Below are 19,456 nucleotides of genomic sequence, written 5' to 3' on the forward strand. Positions count from 1 at the left end.
TTGTTAGTTTTCTCTGTGTTTATCAATTCTTCCCACAGACCCTAGCAGATCTATGAAGGCCTCCTAATGCTGTTTTTTTTTTTTTTAAATTAAGCTAAACATATATAGTTTTATTGATTTTTCACGAAGCCTGAGTATTCCACAAAATAAAAAGCATGTTACTTAATGGACTCAAGAAAAGTAAAAAACAAAACAAAAAAAAAACACTGGACCTTTTATAAGTTTTCAATATATGAATATTTAAACTACTGTCCAGTAAAGGTCAAAATTGCTTCTTGTTTTAAAGTTAGTTGTAAACAGTGTCTTCTGATGACTTCTAGAATGACTTAGAAAAGCCCCTCATATTTGCTTCTTTCAGATACTGAAGTTCTAATCCTATTTTCTCTGTGATCAAATGCACCAGATAATCCATCAGCCTCATTTTGGAGTAATTAATTATAAAGCAATAGACAAGCAATACCAGAAGTCTCCAAAAACTAACTTCTAGAAATCCTCTCTCAGGATGCTACTGAAAGATACACTCTATCAAACTTAAGGAGAAAATAAGATGCTAGCAGAGGAGAGGTGAAGGGGACGTCAAGGTTGGTGGTAAAGAGATGCCCCAAAAAGACAGATGCAGCTGGCCTCCATCTGAAAGATGGAGCAGGAGGACAGGGGACAGGAGGGATAGAGGGGTTGCTTCCAGGAGGGAGTCCTTCACTCCCTTTCAGATGGAGGCCAGCTGCATCTGTCTTTTTGGGGCATCTCTTTACCACCAACCTTGATGTCCCCTTCACCTCTCCTCTGCTAGCATCTTATTTTCTCCTTAAGTTTGATAGAGTGTATCTTTCAGTAGCATCCTGAGAGAGGATTTCTAGAAGTTAGTTTTTGGAGACTTCTTGTATTGCTTGTCTATTGCTTTGTAATTAATTACTCCAAAACTTAGTGGCTTAATGCAACAATAAACATTTATTATTTTGCAGTCTTAGTGGCCAGGAATTTGGGAGCAACTTAGCTTGATGGTTCTGGGTCAGGCAATCCCATGAAGTTGCAGTGAAGATACCAGCCAGGGATGCAGTCATCTCAAGGCTTGATTAGACTGGTGCATCCGCTTCCAAGGTGACTCATTCACAGGCTGGCAAGTTGTTGCTGGTTCTTGGTGAGAAGTCTTAGTTCTCACATGGGTCTCTCCGCAGGCTGATTGAGTGTCCTCATAACCTGGTGCCCAGGTTCTTCCAGACTTAGTGATCCAAGATAGCAAGACAGAGGTGACTGTTTTTATGACCTAGATTTCTGCCACATTCTGTTCATTATAAGTCAGTTGCTACGCCCTACTCATTTTTTTGGGGGGGGGGGGACGGAGCCTTGCTTAGTCACCCAGGCTGGAGTGCAGTGGTGCGATCTCGGATCACTGCAACCCCCCTCTTGGGTTCAGGTGATTCTCCTGCCTCAGCCTCCCGAGTAGCTGAGATTATAGGTGCCTGCACTACGCCTGGCTTATTTTTTCCTTTTTTATAGTAGAGACTGGGTTTCACCATGTTGGCCAGGCTGGTCTTGAACTCCTGACCTCAAATGATCTGCCAGCCTCAGCCTCCCAAAGTGCTGGGAGTACGGGCGTGAGCCACTGTACCTGGCCCGTCCTACCCATATTTAAGAAAGAGTATTAGTCCCTACCATTTGAAGTTAGGAGTATCAGAGGATTACTTGACATGTTTTAAAACCACCACATCTTTCCTGTCTGAAAACATCTTCACTCTCACACTTAAGAGTATGATATTCTAGATAGAAATCATGTTTCCTCAGAATTTTGAAGGCATTGTTCCATTATCTTCTAGCTTCCAGCATTGCTTTTGTAAAGTCTCTTACCATTTTGATTCCTGATCCTTTGTACATGACCTGTTTTCTTCCTGAATACGTTTAGGATCTTCTCTTTATTCTCATCTGGGTATTGTGGGATTGTGAGATGATGTGCTTTGATGTGGTCTTTTTTTTGTTCATTGTGCTGGATACCCAGAGGAGCTTTTGATTTTATGTATTTATTTGAATTTTTTTTTAAGAGACAGAGTCTTGTTCTATTGCCCAGGCTTGAGTACAGTGGTGCAGTCATAACTCATTGCAGCCTCCAACTCCTGGGCTCAAGCAATCCTCCTGCCTCAGTTTCCTGAGTAGCTGGCCCATGCTGCCATGCTTAGCTAATTTTAAAAAATATTTTGTAGAGATGGGGTCTCACTATGTTGCCTAAGCAGGTCTCAAACTCCTGGGCTCAAGTGATCCTCCTGCCTCAGCATCCCAAAGTGCTGGAATATAGGGGTGTGCCATCGTGCCTGGCAAGATGAACTTTTTAATAAAAAAACTCATATCTTTAGTTCTGGGAAATTTCTTATATATTATTTCTTTAATATTTTCTTTTAGCTTTCATTTTATAAATTTAATTCTTTAGTCCATTTACTTTTATGTGTAAATTATGTATAATGTAAAGCAAAACCTATTCAGGATATAGGTAAACTCATTTTTCTTATTTTTTGAGACAGAGTCTCGCTCTGTCACCCAGGCTGGAGTGCAGTGGCGTGATCTCAGCTTCCTGCAACCTCCGCCTTCTGGGCTCAAGCGATTCTAGTGCCTCAGCCTCCTGAACAGCTGGGATTACAGGTGTCTACCACCATGTCCAGATAATGTTTTTGTATTTCTGGTAGAGACAACAAGGTTTCACCATGTTGGCCAGGCTGGTTTTGAACTCCTGACCTCAAGTAATCTGCCTGCCGCAGCCTCCCAAAGTGCTAGGATTACAGGCGTGAGCCACCGTGGCTGGCCTAAACTCTTTTTTCTATTGTCATTTATTGATATCAGATTTCCAGATGATTTGAAAAGTCACCTTTGTCATTTCTCCATAGCCAGGGTCTGTTTCTGAGTTTTAAAATTCTGTTCTGCATTTTTTTATTCCAATGCAGTATGCTTTAAAAAAAAAAAAACAAAAAAAAAACTACTGTAGCTTTTTAATGTGTCAGTCTCTGATAATATTAGCCCATGAAAATCTTCCAGGGCTGCAGTCCTGACAGAAGTTGAGAATTGTGACGCATGTAAGTCAGGGAACTGCCAAAGAGGAGTTAGTTCTGAATACAGGTCTGTGTGAGGTGGGTACAATAATGGAAGCCTGGGGCCAGTTTCCTGGGGCTCTTTGAAGGTCTCCTGATGAGAAACAGCATCAGTGTCAGCCTGGGAAAGGGGTTATTAGTGAGTAGGATCAGTAAGTCTAGATGTGGAGACTAGAGGGATGTGGGATCTTGAAACTAAACCTATACTTATGAGTAGTAGTTTTTTTTTGTTTTTTTTTTGTTTTTTTTTTTTTGAGATGGAGTCTTGCTGTGTCTCCCAGGCTGGAGTGCAGTGGTGCGATCTCAGCTCACTGCAAGCTCCGCCTCCCAGGTTCATGCCATTCTCCTGCCTCAGCCTCCCAAGTAGCTGGGACTACAGGCGCCTGCCACCACGCCTGGTTAATTTTTTGTATTTTTAGTAGAGATGGAGTTTCACCGTGTTAGCCAGGATGGCCTCTGTCTCCTGACCTTGTGATCCACCCACCTTGGCCTCCCAAAGTGCTGGGATTACAGGTGCGAGCCACCACGCCCGGCCGAGTAGAATTTTTTTAAAAACCAAAATAACTGCAGGGCACTGTGGCTCACGCCTGTAATCCCAGCACTTTGGGAGGCTGAGGCGGGCGGATCACGAGGTCAGGAGATCGAGACCATCCTGGCTAACATGGTGAAACCCCGTCTCTACTAAAAATACAAAAAATTAGCCGGGTGTGGTGGCTGGCGCCTGTAGTCCAGCTACTCTGCAGGCTGAGGCAGGAAGATGACCTGAACCCGGGAGGCGGAGCTTGCAGTAAGCCAAGATCGTGTCACTGCACTCCAGCCTGGGAGACAGAGGGAGACTCCCTATCAGAAAACAACAACAACAACAACAACAACAAAAAACCCAAAATAACTATTGAACATAGAAACCTTCACTGTTGAACGAAATAAAAGAAGACACAAACAAATGGAAGAACATTCCATGCTTATGGATAGGAAGAATCATATCCATAAGCCATACTGCCCAAGGTAATTTATAGATTCAGTGTCATCCCCATCAAGCTACCAATGACTTTCTTTGCAGAATTGGAAAAACTACTTTAAAGTTCATATGGATCCAAAAAAGAGCCTGCATTGCCAAGACAATCCTAAGCAAAAAGAACAAAGCTGGAGGCATCATGCTACCTGACTTCAAACTATACTACAAGCCTACAGTAACCCAAACAGCATGGTACTGGTACCAAAACAGAGATACAGACTAATGGAACAGAATAGAGCCCTTGGAAATAATACCACACATCTACAATCATCTGATCTTTGACAAACCTGACAAAAACAAGCGTTGGGGAAAGGATTCCCTATTTAATAAATGGTGTTGGGAAAACTGGCTAGCCATATGTAGAAAACTGAAACTGGATCCCTTCCTTACACCTTATAAAAAAATTAACTCAAGATGGATTAAAGACTTAAATGTAAGACCTAAAACCATAAAAACCCTAGAAGAAAACCTAGGAAATACCATTCAGGACATAGGCATGGGCAAGGACTTCATTACTAAAATACCAAAAGCAATGGCAACAAAAGCCAAAACTGACAAATGGGATCTAATTAAACTAAAGAGCTTCTGCACAGCAAAAGAAACTACTGTCAGAGTGAACAGGCAACCTACAGAATGGGAGAAAATTTTTGCAATCTACCCATCTGACAAAGGGCTAATATCCGGAATCTACAAAGAACTTAAACAAATTTACAAGAAAAAAATCAAACAACCCCATCAAAAAGTGGGTAAAGGATATGAACAGACACTTCTAAAAAGAAGACATTTTTGCAGTCAACAGACACATGAAAAAATGCTCATCATCACTGGCCATCAGAGAAATGCAAATCAAAACCACAGTGAGATACCGTCTCACACCAGTTGGAATGGCGATCATTAAAAAGTCAGGAAACAACAGGTGCTGGAGAGGATGTGGAGAAATAGGAACACTTTTACACTGTTGGTGGGAATGTAAACTAGTTCAACCATTGTGGAACACAGTGTGGCGATTCCTTAAGGATCTAGAACTAGAATTACCATTTGACCCAGCCATCCCATTACTGGGTATATACCCAAAGGATTATAAATCATGCTGCTATAAAGACACATGCACACGTATGTTTATTGTGGCACTGTTCACAATAGCAAAGACTTGGAACTAACCCAAATGTCCATCAATGATAGACTGGATTAAGAAAACGAAATGTGGCACATATACACCATGGAATACTATACAGCCATAAAAAAGAATGAGTTCATGTCCTTTGTAGGGACATGGATGAAGCTAGAAACCATCATTCTGAGCAAACTATCACAAGGACAGAAGACAAACACTGCATGTTCTCACTCACAGGTGGGAATTGAACAATGAGAACACTTGGACACAGGGTGGGGAACATCACACACTGGGCCTGTCATGGAGTGGGGGGATGGGGGAAGGATAGCATTAGGAGAAATACCTAATGTAAATGACGAGTTAATGGGTACAGCACACCAACAAGGCACATGTATACATACGTAACAAAGCTGTACGTTGTGCACATGTACCCTAGAACTTAAAGTGTATATATATATAAAAAACCTCCACAGTCACCAAAGCAAGAGAGTTTGCCCCCTTCTTTTCTTGGTATCTTCTAGCTGTTCCATTAGGGCTTCATTTTCCCTTCAGGGGAGCTTTTTGAGGGTCTTGAGAAGCTGGAGAAAAGGGAGAAAACTTTCCAAGAAAAAGAAAGAGAAATAAGAATGAGAATGGATTCATGGCAGTTCTGCTTTAAGGTATACTTCTGGTATGTTTAGAGATGCTTTCAATGCTTCAAACATTTCAGTTTCATTGTGGCTTTTTAAAAAATAATAAAGAATGATTAGTGGATTTTTAAAAGAATTTCTACTTGGCCTAATTTGTCAATAGGAAGAAAAGAGAATACACCAATTAAATGTTCATATTCTTAAAAGCAAAAGGCTTATCACTCCAGCTCTGCATTTAGAGTCATCTTTGGTTGGGGAGATTGGATCTATTTATAGCTGCTACCATGGTCTTGTGGAGGGGGACTGCACTCCCTTTTTCTCTGATATTTTCCAAGTCTTGTAGCACAATATAGATAAGGCTGAAATATTTCATAAGGCTTTACCAAAGGCAAGGGAGCAAGCAGAAGGAAGTAAGTACAGAGAACAGCATGCAATGAAACCATGTTTGATGTGAAATCTAGTTTTAGTTTTCAGCGTTGCTTTCTCCTTAGCTCCTGGCTTGCCTCAAATTCATACAAGCCATCTTTTCCCTGACACTCAGGAAACCCTTCAAGCATGTGTAGTTTCTAAATTTCAAACTCAAGAGAGAGGGCTTCCTGATTGACACCAGGAATACAGCCTACATGGGTGTGGCCTGTGTTTTCTACATATAGTCATATCCAACTATATCCCAATAGCTTCCGCAAGACAGTCACATCTAGCTATATCCAATCATCTGATATCCTTCACTAGAGATAAACATGTGGCTATAGGTTTTTAATGTAATCTTTATATATTACGTACATTTTATGGCTTTTTAAATTAGGGCTACAGCATTATATAATTAAAAACATGGACTAGAGCTAGTAGACCTGGGTTCTAGTCTATTTGCCAGTCTTGTCTGTTTTAGCGATTCAATCTGTCTATAATTTTTGGAGAGATTTGGATATGATTAGTCTGTAATTTTATAATTTAGACTATAATTGAATTATTTTAAATAATTATAAAATTTGTACTTAAATCTTTCTCTTTGACTATTTTAATATGATGCTGAGATATTAGTGAGGCATAATGACCCAATTATTATTCCTTTGAGAAAATATCCATTTTATAATTATGTACTTTATAGGATAAGTTTTCCATTATGGTGACAGATGGGACCTACTTATGTTTAAAAGGGGCCATAGGGGTTTGCTATGAGTTTTTTTTAAGTAAATATTTACCTCTAAATGTACCTTACACATAATTTAGATGTTCTTATACAGAATGTAATTGCATGTAGTTAAATCTATGCATAGATTCTATGTTTTCTAGTTTTATTTCTTTCATGTATTTGACATTTCTTCTTTAAATTTTTTAATTGAATTGAAAAAGCAAACAAAAGCATCTATATTAAAGTGCTTTAAGTTATTTGGTACTCTTAATTAAAATACACCAAGTTTTTTCCTTCTACTTAAGTATAATCTGTTTTTCTCCCCAGAGCGAAAAGCTGTTGCTATATGATACAGTCCAGAGTGAACTAGAGGAGAAGATAAGAAGGCTTGAAGAGGATAGGCACAGCATTGATATTACCTCAGGTAAGGAGAATGATATGATTGTGATGTTTGAGTGGCACCAAACCTTTGGTTTACTGTAGTGTCTCATCATATCTTAGTCTTCTAATATTAATATTATGTAAATGAAATGTCCCAGGAAAGAAGAAAAGGGGAAGAGCTCTAAAGAATTTCATGTGATGGTGATTATATTGTTATTGTAATTTGAATTCACACTTTAGAAAGATGTATAAAATGGAGCACATGACAAGGGACGAAACAGAAGTATGACAGGAACCTACTGGCAGAATAGTGTCAGGGCTGGATGTGGTGCTGCACATCTACATCTATAGTCCCAGCTATGCAGGAGACTGAGGTGGAAGCATCGTTTGATCCCAGGAGTTCGAGATTGCAGTGAGCCACGATGGCACCGCTGCACTCCAGACTCTCCCAAAAAACAAAAAAAAGAATAGTATTGGAAGTTAGCTGCAGTATATATTTTCCCCTGAAAGTCTTAAAAGACTGTCATGTGGAAGAAGGAATGAAAACCTTTTTGACATCATACAAGGTAGGACAAACTGATAGAAGTTATAGGGAGATAGACTTTTGTTTCAGAAAAAGGAATAACTTATTAATGATTAGATCAGTCAAGTGTGAATTTGGCTTTTTCAGGGTATTACAGAAAGGTTTTCTGCATTGAGTGGAAGGTCTACTAGGTTATCCTACAGTTCTTGAGTATATATTACTTTATCTGTTACAAAGTTTACTTCTCTTTGGGGTAGGCATGGGGTGTCAGATAAGCTGAGCCTAGTGCCAGTGCTCCCTCACCTACTAGTCTGGTGACCATGGACAGTTACTTCACTTTTCTAAATCAATCTCCTTGTCTGTAAAAGGAAAATAGTAAGAATACCTACCTCAGTGGTAGCTTTGAGGATTAGGTGAGACAATGCATGTAATATAAATTTTACAAAGTGCATGACAGTATGGTAATCAGTTCTTAGTCATTAAGTGCCAAATTGATTTTTCCTTTAATAAAGGCAGAGGAAAACTTAAACACGTAGCATTATGAAATTATGTACAGCTTAATGTATATATACCCAACTGCCAATGAAGTTTTGTACATTTTTACATGTGACTAAATAGCCACCGTAAAATTATAGTCTTTTTTTCTCCTTCGTTCACCAGAAACCCACTAATACTTAATCTTTATTTACCTGCCAGAGCTGTGGAATGATGAACTTCAGTCAAGAAAAAAGAGGAAGGATCCTTTCAGTCCTGACAAAAAGAAGCCAGTTGTTGTTTCAGATATCCTTTTCCAAATTTTCTGTTTCTTTTTTTCTTGATATATGTTTTTCCATTGTGCATGCCTTTATAACTTTTATTTGTAAACATTGGCTTTATTTGCATGATCCTGTAATAAGCAAAAGATGATTTATTTATAAAATGACTGAAGACAGAAGATATAGTATATACTTTAAGTCAAGGGAGGTGGGAGAGGATAAGAAATTCAATCATGATCTCAACTTTGAAAATTAATGTGACTTGTTGTTCACCAAGGGCTTTGATGTGAAATAGCCATTTAGTATACGGTATGATTGTTTAATTCTCGTGTACTTTTTTGTCTTTTTGAGACAGGGTCTCACTGTGCCACCCAGGCTGGAGTGCAGTGGCACAATCATGGCTCACCTTAGCTTCAACCTCTCGGGCTCAGGTGCTCCTCCCACCTTAGCCTCCTGAGTAGCTGGGACTACAGGCGCGTGCCACTCCGCCTGGCTAATTTTTGTATTTTTTGTAGAGATGGGGTTTTGCCATGTTGCCCAAACTGGTCTCAAACTCCTGGGCCCAAGCCCGCATTGGCCTTCCAAAGTGCTAGGATTACAGGCATGAGCCACTGCACCTAGCTTCGTGTGCTTTTTAAAAAAATTTTTAAATGTTTCCGAAATTGGAGTATAAATTAATATGTATATTCAGTTTTGGCATTCCCTATGGTACCATCCCTCTACCCCCATCTTTTCCCCTCCACCTTAAAAACCAGTGATTAGGTTAGTGATATATATTACAATCAATGATATCATGGAATTAAGGGCATGTAGTTATGACATCAGAAGTACTAGACTGTATTTATGCTGGTACTAAGTGGTTTGAAGAATAATTTGAAGTTAGAATTTAGGATGCCAAAGCATTATGCCCATAAATCATTGTTCCATTTGCTGAAACATAGTACTTTGGAAATATAATTCAAAGTGTGTTATTCTTACAGCTAAATTGACCTTGACTATTCAACGTCCCTATATAGTTTATATGCTACAAGATCTTGATATTCTTGAAGACTGGACAACAATTAGGAAGGTATGATTAAAGAGCAGTGGAACACAAGTGTATTTTCATAGTCTTTTTAAGATTCTATGTTTTTTTATTAGTACATCAAAATATGATTATTGTAAATATGCTTTGCTTTTGCAACATTTTTCTAAGGCAATTTAATACTATTACAGATAACAGTGAACTACAAGGATATTTTAAGGGTTAGAGTCAGCAGTTTGTATTTTTTCTGTTATAATATAACTAATAATTTATGAAAAAGCCCAAAAAACATTTATTTAGTTTGCCCAAAAAGAATAACATCACCATCCGTGCCTAGTCCTTTAGCTGGTTCTGGCTTATAGAAAACACTTGATAAATATTTGTTGAACAAAAGAACATTTGAACCCTTATGTGTCTTGCATCCTATCATTAAACATTCAATAATTATAGTCTTTTCTGTTCTTGCCTAAAAGTGGAGGCTTGTTTTCCATATTATAGTTTTTCATATTTGTAAATTTCTTAGTTGAGAGTTAGAGATTATTTCAGGTATTAAAAACATCTCTAGGAGAAATTGTTATCCCTCATATTCTTTATGGTCTTAGACATTAAAAATTTATTAGAGCAGCTAATGGTTATACTTTACTGTCTTTGTTCTGGAGTTAATCAGTAGTATTGTATATATTAAATGGACACCAAAATATATTTTCAGTCTGAACTCAGACTTCTTTCTTCCTTTTTTTTTTTTTTTTTCCATTAAGGCAATGGCTACATTGGGGCCACACAGAGTGAAAACGGAACGTAAGTCATTTAGTCTGAGTTGAGAAATACTCTCTTTGGAGACTTGTTGAATCAAAGTTGTTAAATCATCTACATACTAAAGAACTTTCCCATCAGTGGTTTTATTTCATCAGTGAACACCGTACCTGAAATTATGAGGAATTCTTCTGGAGTCATTGTTTCATGTAAAAGTTTCAAAATTTCTGAATGTGGTATAATTCTTTCAGTGTTTAGCTACATTGTTATTGCTAATACTGGATCAGTAACTCAAAAAGTATTTATGCGGTGTTTTTTATGGGCTCTGTCATTCTGTAGCGGAAGTATTTGGAATTTTTGGGTTGGCTTCAGAGATTCTGTGAATCCTCTGAAATTATGTGCAAAACTCTGCATGTGCATTTTCTGAGGAGAGAGATCAGAATGCTGACATTTACACATTCTGATATGCCTTAGTAAAATTCATATCAAGTTACACTTCCTTGATTTTTTTTTTTTTTTAAGTCTAAAATCACTGCCAAAATGTGATTGACATTAGTGTTTAGGATAAGTTTCTCCATTTCTGCCTTCTTTCACTATAGGTGAGATTTCCTAATCCTTCTAAGGACAATGAAGCTAGATTAAAAAGAAAAACATATTTGAAATACTTAGGAAAGGAATTTCTAGTCACATTTAAACAGCTTAAGTCATCTGTAAGAGACCAATTTCTGTTTTAGGCTGGGCATGGTGGCTCTTGCCTAGTGTGATCCCAGCACTTTGGGAGGCCAAGGCAGAAGGATCACTTGAGCCCAGGAGTTTGAGACCTGCCTGGGCAAGATGATGAGACCCTATCTCTACAAAAAATACAAAAATGAGCCAGGCTTGGCGGTGTGTACTTGAAGTCTCAGCTACTTGGGAGGCTGAAGTGGGAGGATCACTTGAGCCCTGGAGGTCGAGGCTCCAGTGAGCCATGATCACACCACTACACTGGGCAACAGAGCAAGATTCCATCTCTAAGAAAAAAAAAATTCCATTTTATTTTTAACCCAGTGATTCCTTTAAACTTTGTATTATGTGAGGACATTGCAGCAGTATTTGCCCTGGGGAATTAACTGCCAGAGCAGCTGCCTAGACCTGTAGAGCAGTGGTTCTTAACATTTTTGGGTAATAGATTCCTTTTGAGAATCTCATTATCATAGTTGAGTGTGTCTCCCTCCCACTCTTGTTATCTTCAGCATTGTATCCTATTAGTTTTACTTACAGCACTTCACTCAATTTGTCCTTTTTTTTTTTTTTTGAGACAGAGTCTCACTCTGTCGCCCAGGCTGGAGTGCAGTGGCGTGGTCTCGGCTCACTGCAAGCTCCGCCTCCCGGGTTCCCGCCATTCTCCTGCCTCAGCCTCCCGAGTAGCTGGGACTACAGGCGCCCGCCACCTCTCTTGGCTAATTTTTTGTATTTTTAGTAGAGACGAGGTTTCACCGTGTTAGCCAGGAGGGTCTCGATCTCCTGACCTTGTGATCCACTCACCTCGGCCTCCCAAAGTGCTGGGATTACAGGCGTGAGCCACCGTGCCCGGCCTCAATTTGTACTTTTTAATTTTGTCTATCTCCTAACTGGATTGTAAGCTCCACAAAGGCTAGAACCATCTCTCTTTAGGTCACAGCTTTTTCCCCAGCATACTTCCTTGTGTATAGGAAGTGTTCAGACAACATTTGTTAAATGAAAGAATATACCAGATGGTATTTTAAGCCCTGAGGATACAATGGTAAAAAAAAAAAAAAAAAGATGGACCTCCTGAAGCCTCTTTAGGGGAGGTGGAATCATATATATGTAGATAAACAGTTAAGAAAATAGTTACAGATTATAGTAATTACTCTAAAAGAACTGTGCAGTTGAGATAACAATTAGCTGAGGAGTGGGTAGAGTAGTTAGGGAAGCCCTCTCAGGAGCTAACATTTGAATGACTTCATGGTATGCTTTTGACACTGTGTTTCCATAAAAAAGATGATTTTTCCTGTATGAGTTATCTGACTAATGCCAGATGATTTCTGGAATTTAAAAATAGAAGTTGTACTTAGGACATTTCCTTTTTAGAATTAAAAGCCTGGGGAACACTTGGAACATGTATTAAACTCTGCTTCTTTTGATATATCAGATGCCTGCAGGGTAAAGAATAAGTATAATTTTCAATTGAAATATAGCAATTCATATTTTATATACTACTTAAAATTAGCACTAATAATTGATAACATACCTGCCTCCCCTTCTGGTACTTAATTAATCAATTGATGATTTATTGTTCATTGTTTAGCTTTGTTTAGTAGTTATATTAAAAACTTAATGATTATGTAAAAGAATGTAAGGAATAAATCTTTTTATTACATTTTAGGTTTGTTATTTAAGAAATATTTTTAGTCCTTTTTTACATATGCATGGATTGATATTAATTCTTAATATTCGGACCCTTTGTTCTTCTGACAGTGTTTTATTAATATAACGGTTTTTGAACTGATCCCTTTAGCACCTGTGAAACTGGAAAAACATCTGCACAGTGCTAGATCTGAAGAGGGAAGACTGTATTATGATGGTGAATGGTATATACGTGGACAAACAATATGTATAGATAAAAAAGATGAATGTCCTACAAGGTAAAAAAGCCTTTATTATTTCAGTGTTGCTCAGTACTGTCATTTACAACATTGTTGTCAATGAAAGATTTCCTGCCTCCATAGTGTACCTATATCATTAGTTGCTTGTGGATCCTTTTTTTTTCACTTGACATATGGCTTGATTACATGTGTGTACTGCAGTGTTAATATGTATGAACCAGACTTCATATTAAGTTTATGAACACAAACTTTAATGCAAGGGGAAATGTTGAAATTATTTAGCCAGGTAGCTGATCCTGTTTCTTAATTCTTCTAGTAGATGAATTGTTAGGATTGTGCTATAATGACCCTTAAACCAGACTATTATGAATTTTTGGTGGAACTAGTAATCTTTAACTTTTTTGGATGTGTTAGAGTAGTTTAGATAAAAAGAATTTGTATCAATTAGAGTAGGAAATAAATGGAAAATTAATAAAACCCTTAAGATTAATAGTAATTAAAATATAACCTAGGGCTGGGTGCTGTGGCTCACACCTGTAATCCTAGCAATTTGGGAAGACGAGGCAGGAGGATTGCATGAGGCCAGGAGTTCAAGACTAGCTTGGACAACTTGGCAAGACCCCGTTTCTACAAAAAATAAAAAAAATTAGCCAGATATGGCAGTGTGTGCTTATAGTCCTAGCTGCTTGGGCAGGAGGATCGCTTGAGCCCAAGGGTTTGAGGCTCTTGGCCTCATTTCACCACACCACTGTATTCCAGGCTGGGCAACAGAGTGAGACCTTGTCTCTCTAACAATAACAACAACAATGAAGTGTAACTTGAAAACTGCCTTTTAAAAGTCCTAATAATATGTCTAGGCTTAAATAAAGTTTATAAAACTATTTATATAGCCTTCTAAGTTTTATGTGGTTGTGACCTTTTGAAAATATTAATGTTCATCATCTTTCATTCTCCAGTGATGTAGGATATAATTCTCAGAGTAGTACCTTCTGTGGTAACAAAATATGGTTTTGTAGGTATCAGTGGTAAATAAAACAACTTGAGTTTAGTCTACAGTACGCATTTTCCAAATACAGTGGTTTTAATTGTAAGATTATAATTTTGTCTTTAAATTTTTAGGACATTGTGTATAATAGCTTTTCTCATAGAAGCTCATTGAACTAACTACTAGTTTATATATGATACTCCTGGATTCTTCTATTTATTTTATTGTTTTTGAGATATTTTACCACTACTTAGCATAAAAGTTGTTTAAAAAGAGATGAGGCCAGGTAGAATAGCTCTTTCCTGTAGTAATTCCGTTACTTGGGAAGGCCAAGGCAGGAGAATCACTTGAGCCAAGGTGTTTGAGACCAGCCCTAGCTGGTCTTTTTGTAGAGAACCCCGTCTCTATAAAGTAAAAAAATTATTCGGGTGTGGTGGCAGGTACCCTTAGTCCCAACTACTCAGGCTGAGGTGAGAAGATCACTTGAGCCTGGGAGGTTGAACCCTGATTGTGGCATTTCAACCTGGGTGACAGAGAGACCCAGTCTCAAAAAAAAAAAAAATTCCTATTCACTCTTTAAAAAATAAATAATTAGGCCGGGTGCAGTGGCTCACACCTGTAATCCCAACACTTTGGGAAGCCGAGGAAGGTGGATCACGAGGTCGGGAGTTCAAGACCAGCCTGGCCAGTATTGTGAAACCCCATCTCTATTGAAAATACAAAAATTAGCTGGGCATGATGGCATGTGCCTGTAGTCCCAACTACTTGGGAGGTTGAGGCAGGAGAATCACTTGAACCTGGGAGGTGGAGGTTGCAGTGAGCTGAGATTGCGCCGCTGCACTCCAGTCTGGGCGACAGAGTGAGACTCTGTCTCAAAATAAATAAATAAAAAATAAATAAATAATTTAAAAAAAGAATAAAATACACATCTATTTCAAGAAGTAGATCTTTTTATGTAAAGATTAGTAGTGTAAAAAAAAAAACTGGTATAAAAGTACTGTAGATGGTTTGACATTGGGAATTAGAGATTAGTATTTGAAAGATTTTCTGAAGCCAGGGCTGACATGAGTTACAAGTATGATACCAGATAAGTAGTGCTTTTAACTCCAGTTTTGTTTTGTTTTTTTAAGAGGTGGGGTGGGGATGGAGTAGGAAGAACGTGCTTTTAATAGTGCTAATGGTAAATTTTACCAACTCTATTAAGAAAAGGATGATCTACTAAGTATTGCTGAATGTGATATTTTTGGCAGCATGCACTGCTGATATGCAGCATTCTGGTAAATGACAATTATATACCAGAGTCTACTGTTGTAGGCCAGTTTATTTTGGTTTTATATAGGTAATAATCTAAAATGAATTGAGGAGACATATTGTAATTCATTCATTCATTCTTTCTTTTTTTTCTTTTTAGTGCTGTAATTACAACAATTAACCATGATGAAGTTTGGTTTAAGAGGCCTGATGGAAGCAAATCTAAGCTTTACATTTCACAGCTACAGAAAGGAAAATATTCAATTAAACATTCATAATCATGATTTAAGTGTTATCTAGATTTACCTTATTAGTGTTACCAAATGTAATGTGCCATGAGAGTAAAAAAAAATGTATTCAATAACTTAATATTCTCACTGAATCATGAGAGAATGTGTATTTGTAGGTAGTACTCTAAGTAGATCTCATTGATATGTTATTAAAAGAAACAGTAATAAAAATTTTATCATGATCCTTACGTTGATTTGCCTCTTAGGTCTGATGACCAATAGATATACTGTATATGGTAGGGGTTTCTTTCTAAAGATTTTTCTTTGGTTTTTAAAAAAGTTATGCAAATTTGTTTTATCTTTAGTAAACTATGACTACATTTATCTGCAATTTTAAAAATTTTCCATATCTTTGTCATTCATTGTGTGTTTGTAAATAAGGTCTATAAAATGTTTCCTATAAATGGTTTGTACTAGTACATTAGTGTTAAATCAGAACTGAAATTTAAACATATATATATGAGTATATATATATGTATATATATGAGGATGTATATATGGCATCATCAGCTTATTTAGAACTGATGGCCGTACCTTACAATCTTGTTTTACCCAAAATTAAGCTATTGGGTTTGAAAGCTAAAAGGAGCACTTTTGTAGAATAGCAACTTTTCTTTTCCTCTTAATTGTATGGTGGGGCGATGACCTATTTTTACAAATTATACGTAATGAGTAAAATTAGCGTAAAGTGATCACATGCTTCTACCTGTATTTCTAGTGGCCCTTTAGAGGCAGGTATTTATACCTGGTATTTATGATGCAGTATATAAGTGGTGAACAATAACTGACAGTATTGTGCTTGCTGTACATGTCTGGTCTTTTGAAACAGATTTTAGTAAGCATTTTCCAGGGGTAAAACTGTGTCCTATTCTAATTTTATTCCTAGGGCAAAGTAGACAGGGATTATTTCCTTGAATCTGTTTCCAAATTAATATTTTTATCTTTGGTATTTCTATACTTTAAGGCCATTTGGTGCAATTTAGAAAGTGTTGGCCTCCCTTCCCTTAGCCACATTCAAAATTAACTTCCAAAACCTCAGGAACAGTACAAAGAATTAAAACCCTCAATATGGCAGCACAGCCGGCTGTAGTATATATTTAGGGTACACCAAATCGAGTATTCTTGGTGGTCTTGTGCACTTTAATTTCTGTTACAATAAGAGTTAAGAGGATGAGGAAGAAATCTACTCATTAACACTTACTGCAGAAATATCTGCGTTATTCCGTTTGTTTTCTTATTATTTTACCTCTCCAAACATCTTCCTGTGCAGATCACTACTTCATAGTTGCCAAATTTTAAAACACTTAACTTCTGAAATTCAGTGTCAGCAAAGTGATATTACATTGTTCTGTTTCTAATTAACATTAGCAAATGTACATAATGTCATAACCCAATAGTATTTGACAGTACTTATGTATACAATGTTTGATAAGCATTTTTAATAAGATTTGTATTTTTAAATTTAGTATATAATAAAAAGATGTGTTTGAGTGTGATTTGTAGTGTCTTGGATTACTTATGTGTATTTAGTTCTTTTTATAACCTATCCACTTCTAAGATAGATTTGAATTGGTTTACGTTAATAGATATGGGGTGGCCTGGGTGCAGTGGCTCATACCTGTAATCCCAGCACTTTCTGTGGTATATTTAGATCTTCAAGACAGCTAAGTTATACTTAATTTTAAAATATATGCATATATATTGTATTTTGATTAAAAGGTACAGTGTAAGTTATGAAATTCTAAATAGAAAATCTTTGTTTTTTTATTTTTATTTTTATTTTTGGAGATGGAGTCTCACTCTGTCACCCAGGCTGGAGTGGAGTGGCACAGTCTTGGCTCACTGCAATCTCCACCTCCCGGGCTCAAGTGATTCTCCTGCTTCAGCCTCCTGAGTAGCTGGGATTCCAGGTGCGTGCCACCGTGCCTAGCTAATTTGTGTATTTTTAGTAGAGACGGGGTTTCGCCATGTTGGCCAGGCTGGTCTCAAACTCCTGACCTCAGGTGATCCACATGCCTTGGCCTCCCAAAGTGCTGGGATTACAGGGGTGAGACACTGCACCTGGCCTAGAAAATCTTTATTTTAAAACTATGATTTAGTACATTTACTTTTAAAACTTTAGTATTTATATCATAGGTAGTATTCTAGCATAATAGTAAAATTCAGAAAAGCATATGCTTATCTATGACTAAAATGCTATAAAATATATTTTGTTGTTGGCAGTTTGCTGTTAGATGTCTGGTCATAAAGTTTAATTTAGGAAAATTGTTAGAAACTCCAAAACGTGATGTAGTGGCTGCTGCTGCTCCTGTGTTTGTGATCAGCTTCTGTCTCAGGATCAATATCTGGACCTTTATTGTCACAGCTCCTAGTTTTTCATGTTTCTTCCATCCCCTCCTGCTGTTTCCCAGTTTGTAAAAAGAGATACTGTCTAAGTATCACTAATGCAATTCTTCAACTAGTAATTATTGGCAAATAGTAATGGCACACTCCTGATTTGTCCCCTTTATCACTGTTCGTATTGGTGGGCTGGACACTGAGTACTTTTTGCAGCCTTCTTCATGTAAAAGTTGTTCTGATGTATGCATTACTTGGAACACCAGTTGCAGAACGATGTATGCCTCATTAATAATTATTTAAAATGAAGAAAAACTTCCAAAGCTTCAGGAACAGTAGAAAGAATTGAAACCTTCAATATGGCAGCACAACTGGCTGGAATATATATATATATATATATGTATGTATGTTATTTTTTTTTTCCCCATGACACAGCCTCAGGAGGTCCTGAGGACATGTGCCCCATATTTAGGGTACAACCAAATCACGTATTTTTGATGGTCTTGTGCACTTTAATTTCTGTTACAATAAGAGTTAAGAGAATGAGAAAAAATCTACTTAACACCTACAGGAGAAGTTAACTTTTTTCTTTTTGTTTTTGGACCCGGTAAATCTGGTACAATAAAACTGAACTAAAATGAATTTCTCTTATAAGAAAATGAATGTAGGATAGGCTGGGCGTGGTGGCTCACACCTGTAATCCCAGCACTTTGGGAGGCCGAGGCTGGCGGATCACAAGGTTAAGAGATTGAGATCAGCCTGGCCAACATGGTGAAACCCCATCTCTACTAAAAATATAAAAATTAGCTGGGCATGGTGGCACGTGCCTATAGTCCCAGCTACTTGGGAAGCTGAGGCAGGAGAATTGCTTGAACCTGGGAGGTGGGAGGTCGTAATGAGCGGAGATCAGAGATCGTGCCACTGCATTCCAGTCTGGTGACAGAGTGAGACTGTCTCCAAAAAAAAAAAAAAAAAAATGGATGTAGGATGAATTAATACATTACTTAGGATTTATGTGATTTCTTGCTAAATTGGAATGCAAACTATTTTAGTTGCTAAAGATGAGGAAATATAAAATATTTTAAAAAGAACATGAATGCTCAGAATGGAGTTAGAGAAAATGAACGTTCCTTATGTTGTCTATAGATGAAGTACAGGAGTTGTGGCTGGTGTGTCAGTTAGGGCTTAACAGGGGTAGTTCCTCACTGGTCATCGTGGGCCAAAGTCATCTTTCTATTTCATAGGTACAGAAACTTTATATGATCTGTTATGGGATAAAATATATACACACACACACACACACACACACAATTTATTTATTTTTTGACACGGAGTCTCACTCTGTTGCCCAGGCTGGAGTGCAGCGGTGCGATCTTGGCTCACTGCAACCTCCGTCTCCTGGGTTCAAGCGATTCTCCTGCCTCAGCCTCCTGAGTAGCTGGGATTACAGGTACATGCCACCATGCCCAGCTAATTTTTGTATTTTCATAGAGACGGGGCTTCACCATGTTGGTCAGGCTGGTCTTGAACTCCTGACCTCATGATCTGCCTGCCGTAATCCCAAGTGCTGGGATTACAGGTGTAAGCCAC

General features: G+C 37.8%; 1 protein-coding gene across 2 annotated transcripts in view; it reads left to right on the forward strand.

Annotated features, from left to right (window-relative positions):
* The window catches only part of BRMS1L (BRMS1 like transcriptional repressor), a 49,901-nt gene extending 32,876 nt beyond the window's left edge, over positions 1–17,025 (forward strand). For both annotated transcript variants that reach the window (XM_025392202.1, XM_025392203.1), the window contains 6 exons: positions 7,289–7,385; positions 8,562–8,645; positions 9,625–9,689; positions 10,403–10,442; positions 12,916–13,042; positions 15,400–17,025. In XM_025392202.1, the coding sequence (XP_025247987.1) occupies positions 7,289–7,385; positions 8,562–8,645; positions 9,625–9,689; positions 10,403–10,442; positions 12,916–13,042; positions 15,400–15,517 (531 nt within the window). In that variant the 3' untranslated portion in view covers positions 15,518–17,025. The remainder of the gene's footprint in view (positions 1–7,288; positions 7,386–8,561; positions 8,646–9,624; positions 9,690–10,402; positions 10,443–12,915; positions 13,043–15,399) is intronic.
* The last annotated feature ends 2,431 nt before the right edge of the window (positions 17,026–19,456 follow it).

Source organism: Theropithecus gelada, chromosome 7b (genome assembly GCF_003255815.1).
Source record: "Theropithecus gelada isolate Dixy chromosome 7b, Tgel_1.0, whole genome shotgun sequence".
In the NCBI taxonomy this organism is placed as follows: domain Eukaryota; kingdom Metazoa; phylum Chordata; class Mammalia; order Primates; family Cercopithecidae; genus Theropithecus; species Theropithecus gelada.